Consider the following 8283-nt stretch of genomic DNA (forward strand, 5'->3'; position numbering starts at 1 on the left):
CCTTCCTTGCTTCCCAGAGAATCCTAGGATAAATGCCATCAGGCCCAGGGGACTTATCTATTTTCACCCTTTCCCAGAATTTACAACACCTCTTCTCTACATACCTCAAAGCCATCCATTCTACTTAATTGTGACTCAGTACTCACATTGACAACAATGTCCTGTTCCTGATTGAATACTGACGAAAAGACATAGGAAGATAGATAATAACCTTTAAAGGCAATAAAAAAAGGGCTTGATTAACTAGCCTTTGCCAAACAATGACTGGCAAGAGATTCTCCCACTCTGATCGCCTTCAATACAATTTGCAACCCAGCAAACTGTAACACAACAATGCCTCAACAACTGGGTCTACTGATGGGCTGCGACAGTGTACAATGCGTCAGAGCTTCGCCAAGACTCTGGCCTGCAGGGCGTTCAAATACTCTACAGAAAGATCACGGAGAAAACTGAAGTAGTCAACCCGAGACACAATCACTGCCTGTGTTGTGGGACTGGAGAAGTCTTCGATATCACACAGCTCCCAAACTGAGAGATAGTACATGACTTAAGTGTGCAGGGGGAAAGGTGACAAATTGAGGTGTGAAAATCCCACCATGTTATTTGATTTACAAAAGCATAGACAACTGCACAGTCGAGACTCTTTATTCAAACATGCTACCACTCAGATGCAACTCAGAAGCTGCAACAGAATGTGTGTTACTCCAATTACAGAAATGGACAATCCCAGCTGTAGTCCAGAACAGAAAAGTAAAATACAGCACATCACTACCATCACGGAGGCTCCACAGCTCCTGCTGGAAAGCTCTCTCATTAAGAAAACAATTGAGAGCTAACCCAATCTACTGGGAATGAGCTGCTCCCAGGAAGACAGCCATTTAAATAAGTACATCCCAGATGCCTCAAACATGTGTGCTGCCTTACCTGCTATGTAAAGATAGTGGATCATGAGTAGCGGATCTTCCGTTTCCAAACAATTCTATTTCCCTAAGGTGGCTTGTGGTCACAAGTTGTTCTTTTCCCCGGACTGTGCAATTTCTCTCCTGAAAACGCTTGCATGAAAAGGACATCCACTGGTGACTATTGCTGAGTTTGGGAGGGGAGCATGTTCAGGTATGGGCCCCTCCTACTGTTTGCTTGATACAGCCATCATGTATGAGCTCACCACCTCAATGAGGACAGCCTTGAATACACAAAGCTTTTACAATGTCAATGAACTTTGCCCTGCGCAATCACTTACTTTTTCAGCAATCAACATTAACCCTTTCACTAACTTCTTTCAGTAAGATAAATGGAATGCACCAACTTCCACTTCATAGAGTGCAAAGAAATTTTGTACGATCTTCTGTTCTCATAGATTATTCTCCAGAACCTTAATGTTGTGAGACACTACCTCCTTCAATCTTCCCTTCCACATAGAAGCTAGAAGTCAGCACAAGTACATAGGCAACACTCCTGCAAAATCAATCCCAGCAGATTGGACGCTATATCCTAAAGACCAAATAACACTCTCTCCCGAAAGAGAGTCAGCACTCAAATGGCCAAAGCAGCAATCCTGATGAAGGGCTTTTGCCCGAAACGTTGATTTTCCTGCTCCTTGGATGCTGTCTGACCAGCTGTGCTTTTCTAGCACCACTCTAATCTAGACTCAAATGGCCAGAGTTCCAGCGAAACAAAGAAAACCCTACCAAGGTATAATGAAGCTACCACTGAAGTGCAGCTGCATTACATTAAAAACCAGGAGGATCTCGCGACCAATTACTGAGAATGACAACAACTTGTCAACTGAGCTTCTTCATACTTGGAAGCCAACATCTCAACAACAAGAGGCAGAGTGACAGCACAGAGGGGAAGAAAAGGAAGCAAACCCTGCATGACCACATGGGACAATCTTCCCCAAAGTGCTCAGATATCCAGAGGTCCGAGACTGGCCCAAAGTCACAGCACTGAGTGGATGTCATCAAATCAAAGGACAGCTGATGCCAATCAAGCTCTTAAAACGGTAAACCAATATTGCTCTCCATTACACACAGTTCTGTCAATTACTCTCGTCACTTGGCGATGTGTACTATTTACCAAGGCCGCCCACTGCGCCAAATTCCCATTCAGCATGGACCACAGAATGTTACTTGCTTGTACTCTCAATACACTTTAAGGGCCACATTATTGCTGACCAAAGAATACAGGGGACACCGTTTCCAAACTTTCACATCTTGAAAGGGCACAATAAGCAAGTTAAGAGGTGTCAGACCATTTCAGGTAAAATTAAGTGTCTTGCAGTGCAGTCACTATTGTGAATGCTGAACAGCAGGATCATAACATCTGAACTGGATGCACTTAAAACCAAGCAATGAGAAAATTCAAGGGAAGGTGGTGACTATTTGGACTCAGGATACATGAACCAAGAGCACGAGATTTTTTCAAAATATCAATGTACCTACTACAGGAGAAGCAAAACTTGATCGTCGCTTGAGAAATAAGGCAGGGTAAGCGACTGAACTATTAGTAGGTGAACACTGTAGGACTGGTGATCATAATTCTATTAGTATTAAAGAGTCTTGGAAAAGGAGAAGCCTTCAAGAAAAGTTTATGATGTTAATTGGCATAAGGCCCATTTTAATGGTACAAAACAAGTACTTTCAGAAGTTGATTGGAGTAGACTACACGCAGGTTAAGGGATGATTAACAAGTGGGAAGGCTTTCAAAATTGTGCTGACAGGAGTTCAGAGGCATTATGTTCCTGTCAGAGTGAAGGGTGAGGCTGTTAAAATTAGGATACAATTGTTGAATAAAGATTGAGGTTCTAGTCAATCCACATCGTAGACTTATGAGCAAAGTTAGATCATGTGGGATTCAGGATGAGCTTTCCAATCAAATACAAAATTGGACAGTAGAAGGAAGAATCATTTATTAGATATACACAACTGGGATCAAATGAATGCTTTAATCAATATAAAGTGTGTAGGGACACTCTTAAGAGGGAGATCAGGAAGATAAAGAAGGGATCGGAGATATCCTTGACAGATAAGGTTAAGGATAAGCCAAAGAGATTCTACAAGTCCGTTAAGAGCAAAACAGCAATGAGACAGAGAATAGGGCCCCCTTAAAAGATCAAAAAGGTGGTTCACTTGTTGAACCCCAGAATATGGAAGAGATACTAAGTGAATATTTCACATCAGTTTTTACTGTGGAGCAAAAAAAAATAGAGGCAAGAGAACTCATGCAAATAAATATTGATTGGAAAACAGTTCAAATTCCAGAAGAGCAAGTTCTGGAGGTTTTAGCAAATGTAAAGGTGGCTAAATGCCTAGGATCTAATCAAGCTTATCCTAGGACGTTGAGAGAATTAGGGAAGAAATTGCAGAACTCCTAGCAGGAATACTGGTATCATAACCATGGGTGAGGTGCCAGAGGTCTGGAGGGTGGCTAATGTCATATCTTTATTTTAGAAAGTCTGTAAAGAGAAGCCTGGGAACTATAGACCTGTGAGTCTGACATCAGTGGTGGGTAAATTGTTGGAGGTGATTCTGAAAGATAGGATTTACATGCATTTGGAGAGGCAAGAACTGACTAGGGATAATCAGTTCTCAAATTTGATCGAATTTTTTTTAAGGGAAGCAACCAAATAGATGAAGGGCAGTGTGGTCGATACTGTTTACTTGGACTCAAAAGTGTGTCTCTGGAAAAGCACAGCAGTTTAGGCAGCAGCAGAGAAGTAGGAGAGTTGACATTTGGACATGAGCCCTTCATCAGGAGTATCCTGCCCGAAACGTTGATTCTCCTGCTCTCGGAGGCTGCTTGACCAACTGTGCTTTATCAGCACCACACTTTTCAACTGACTTTCCAGCATCTGCAGTCCTCACTTTCTCCTCCACTTGGACTTGGTAAAGCTTTTGACAAGGTTCCACATGGTAGACTAATTAGCCAAGTTAGATCATATGGGATTCAGGACGAATATAAAATTGGATAACAGAAGATAGGAGTTATTGGGGGGTGGAGGGTTGTTTTTGCAGTTGGAGGCCTATGACCAGCAGTGTTCTACAGGGATTAGTGCTGGGTCCACGCTTGTTGTCTTTTACATAAGGGATTTGGATTAGAATATGGGAGGCATGATTAATAAGTTTAGAGATAACACCAAGATTGGTGGTATAGTGAAGTGAAGGAGGTTATCTAAGGTTACAAAGAGATCTTGATCAATTGGGTGAAAGGGCTGAGGAGAGGCAGATGGAGTTTAATTTGAATAAATGCAAGGTATTGCATCTTGGTTAAACAAACTAGGGTGGGACCTGTAGGACCCTGGGTAATATTGTAGAACAGACACCTAGGAGTTCAGGTACATAATTCTTTGAAATTAGCATCACAGGTTGACAGGGTGGTTAAGGCAGCATTTAGCATGATTGCCTACATTGCTCAGACCATTGAGTATGTGAGTTAGGACATCATGTTGAGGTTGTACAGGACATTGTTAAGACTTCTTTGGGAGCACTGTGTGCATTTCTGTTTGTCCTGCTGTAGGAAAACTTATTAAAATGGAGAGGGTTCAGCAAAGATTTACCAGGGTATTGCAGGGAATGGAGGGTTTGAGTTATAAAAGGCTGCTGGATCAGTTTGGACTTTCCCCCCCTGGAGCATAGTGGATTGAGAAGTGCACTTAGAGGTTTATAAAATCATGAGGGGCACAGATAAGCTAAGTAGGAAGGGTTTTATTTTCCCCTTGGGTGGGGCAGTCCAAAACCAGGGGGCATATTTTTTAAGTAAAGGAGAAAGGTGTGAGGACGACATGAGGGGCTACTTTTTTTTAAAAATAGAGTGGCTCATATGTGAAATGAACTGCCAGAGGAAGTTCATGGATGTAGGCACAATTACAACATTTAGAAGATATTTTAATAAGCACATGAATAGGAAAGGTTGAGTGATTTGGGCTAATTTCAAGTGGAACTAGTTTAATTTGGAACATGATTGGCGTGGACTGGTTGAACTCAAGGGTCTGTTTCGATGCTGTATGAGACTTTTGCCCTCTGGGTGCGCTCAACTCTAACCTCAAAAAAAAACACACGAGAGATCACTATTGCTACAATAGACAACAAAACCTGCACCATATTTTGAGTAAATTCCTACATTAAGATTTGTTCAACTTCCTGAAAAGGCTGTAAAATTTAGGTAAATTGTGTAGATTTTAGTTTTAAACAAGTTCAAAACAAGTTGCTTTTTGTTTAAACGAAGTATTTGGACTCTTCAGAAAAGATTTACAAGGATGTTGCCAGGGTTGGAGGTTTTGAGCTATAGGGAGAGGTTGAATAGGCTAGGGCTGTTTTCCCTGGAGCATCGGAGGTTGAGTACTGACCTTGTAGAGGTTTATAAAATCATGAGGGGCATGGGTTGGAAAACTGATCGGCATGGAGGAGTTGGACCGAAGAGTCGGTTTCCGTGCTGTACATTTCTATGACTCTTCCCTGCCCACAAGTAACTATAAATCACACAGCATGCAGTGATACCCGCTCACTTTTAATGCTTGGAAAACCCACAACAGGCACCGCATAGCACCAGAAAAGTATTGCCAGTGGTGCCAGTAACAAGATAGTCCAGCAGCAGTATCCTCTCCAAACTAGTATGCCCAGTGGAAAGATGTTAATACTCAAAACCAGCTCCAACAATTGGGATATATTGCCTGTGAGTCTGACATCAGGCTCCCAAAGCAACTGTTCTGCTCATTCCTCAGCCACAACAGGAGGCTCCCATGAAGGAGTGTGATAGCTATATGGATATTCTCAAAGCATCCTAGCAAAGACAGACATTCCCAACTTGTGAAAGATCCTAGCTTGCGACAGGAGAGATGGAGGCACACATTCAAGCAGCAACAAATTGAGGGGCATCTGGAACTTTATCTCTGCAAAGTCAAGGTATCGGAAAAAGCACACAAACTTCCAACAACCCATCTACCCAACTCGACAGACATGACCCATCCTACAGGGGCACAGTCTGCAGGATATGCAGTAATGATCAGCCAATGCAGAATCCAGCCACCCAGATTGAAACTAAGTCATCCTTGATCAAGTGACTGCAAGATTATAATCTGTTTCACATTAAAATCCTAATCAGATTTATATAGGACAGTCAGTAACCATGAGACAGCAAAGGTCGGGTTTGGAGGGGTCATGAAAGATGTTAGAAAATTATAAATTGTAAGGAAAAAAGAGAGAACAGTACAGGGTTTTTCAAATCATTTGAGAAAACAGACATACGACATAGGAGCAAAAGTTAGGCCATTCAGCCCATCAAGTCTACTCCGCCATTCAATTGTGACTGATAGGTTTCCCATTCTCCTCCCTTCTCCCCGTAAGCCTTAATAATCAAGAAGCTATCTCAGTCTTAAATATACTCAACAACCTGGCCTCCACAGCCTTCTGTGGCAGTGAAATATAGAAGATATAGCTGTTTTAAAAGTCTCGATGGTTTAAAATGCAAAATACATATGGCAGCAGTCTGAAATAAATGCTGTATTTAGCAATTCAGGCAACATCTGTCGAGAGAGAGAACAAGAAATGGGTCAAAATTGACGACTTACCATCGGTTCTGACAAAAACTCTGCTTCTCTCCCCATAGATGCTGCCTGGCCTGCTTAGTGTTTCTAGCGTCGTTTGGCTGTGATGCCTCCAATAAAAACACAAACTGATGTAATTTGTTGACACACATACAAAGCAGAGCAGAATCTGTCCTTTGAATTGTTTATACAATTTTATAACAACAAAGTACAACATCTCCAAGAAAGTTTTGGCATTTTCTGAAAATTGAAAACAGATGACAGAGAAAAATAACAATGTGCATGTTGATTTTGGCTAAATTTTGCTAATTTTCTTTTAAAGTGCTTGTTTGAAACTGTGACCCCACCCTCCGTTATAACAAAGAATGAATAAATGGAACACGAACACTCATGCCAGAGCCAACTCTCATATCTCATATCTCCAGTCTCAAGAGAGCGTATCCTGTCATGAATACAGAATAGCTTGTATCACTGCTTCAGGTAGCTTTGATCACCATCTCCACAACAGGAGAAGAACACATGTTCGTATAGCATTTTCACTGCCTCAGGTCATCCCTGAATGTCTCACAGCCTGTGAAATACTGATGAACGTTTGGAATGCAGCTTTAGTGTAGCAGCCAGCTTGCATACAGCACACACCCAAGACCAGCCTTATCTGCTTTAGCGACACTGGTTCGAGAGAACTATTGGTCAGCACTACAAGGAGAGCTTCCATTCTCTTGTTCAAAACCATGCTATGGAATCAACCCGGAGAGATAAAAAAGGAGAGATTAAATGGCTACTTCAAAAGACGGCACCCAGCAGTGCAGGATTGATAGCCTCCATGATGGTTCAAGTATCTGTAGGGGTACTTTGTACCATGATTATCTGATTGACAGGCGAGAATGCTCCCCATTACGCTGGACTGGACTTTCAGATGTGCACGTGGTACAAACTCCGAGAGGATTATAGTTCTGATGCTAGGGTTCCTATGGGATACTGCATCCAAAAACTATTCTGCGTAGTAAACATTGGCAAAGTATTTGAGCAGACAAGACATTGCAGCTATTTTGATCCCTTGTTACCCAGCTCCAGCTTGAACTTTTGATTGGCAAAAACTCACCTGCACTCTACTATAGGGCAAAACCACAAAGTGCCAACATGCAGGACACCACTGTACTATGCAGTCCATAGGTACTCACCATTTTTTCTCTTATTCAAAGGAGAGAGGCCATTGCTTGACTGCAGTGTGAGCTCCTGCAATTCATTCGTGACCGCTTCACTCTGCGGACTTGGAGCCGAACCATCGTCTTCACCATCGCCAACCCCACTGCCGTCTGCTCCAGTCCCAGAGACGGCAGGGGGAAGGCTCACTTCATTCGGCAAATCCACCTTGGCTCGAATATTAGCCTACAAAAGATGGAGGGGTAAAAATGGTTTAAAAAAGATTGCATACATCCCAGTTGCTAGAAACACTTGGTGGAGGAGGGAGGAGGGAGGTGGTGATGGTGGAGGAGGGAGGAGGGAGGTGGTGATGGTGGAGGAGGGAGGAGGGAGGAGATGATGGTGGAGGAGGGAGGAGGGAGGAGATGATGGTGGAGGAGGGAGGAGGGAGGAGATGATGGTGGAGGAGGGAGGAGGGAGGAGATGATGGTGGAGGAGGGAGGAGGGAGGAGATGATGGTGGAGGAGGGAGGAGGGAGGAGATGATGGTGGAGGAGGGAGGAGGGAGGAGATGATGGTGGAGGAGGGAGGAGGGAGGAG

At 43.0% G+C, this 8283-nt stretch overlaps 1 protein-coding gene across 4 annotated transcripts in view; it reads right to left on the reverse strand.

The window, feature by feature from the left end:
* Nucleotides 1-8283, reverse strand: part of LOC122542284 (myocardin-related transcription factor A-like) — a 200812-nt gene that overhangs the window by 135478 nt on the left and 57051 nt on the right. For all 4 annotated transcript variants that reach the window (XM_043679873.1, XM_043679871.1, XM_043679876.1 and 1 more), the window contains one exon: nt 7723-7930. In XM_043679873.1, the coding sequence (XP_043535808.1) occupies nt 7723-7930 (208 nt within the window). The remainder of the gene's footprint in view (nt 1-7722; nt 7931-8283) is intronic.

Source organism: Chiloscyllium plagiosum, chromosome 39 (genome assembly GCF_004010195.1).
Source record: "Chiloscyllium plagiosum isolate BGI_BamShark_2017 chromosome 39, ASM401019v2, whole genome shotgun sequence".
Lineage (NCBI taxonomy): Eukaryota > Metazoa > Chordata > Chondrichthyes > Orectolobiformes > Hemiscylliidae > Chiloscyllium > Chiloscyllium plagiosum.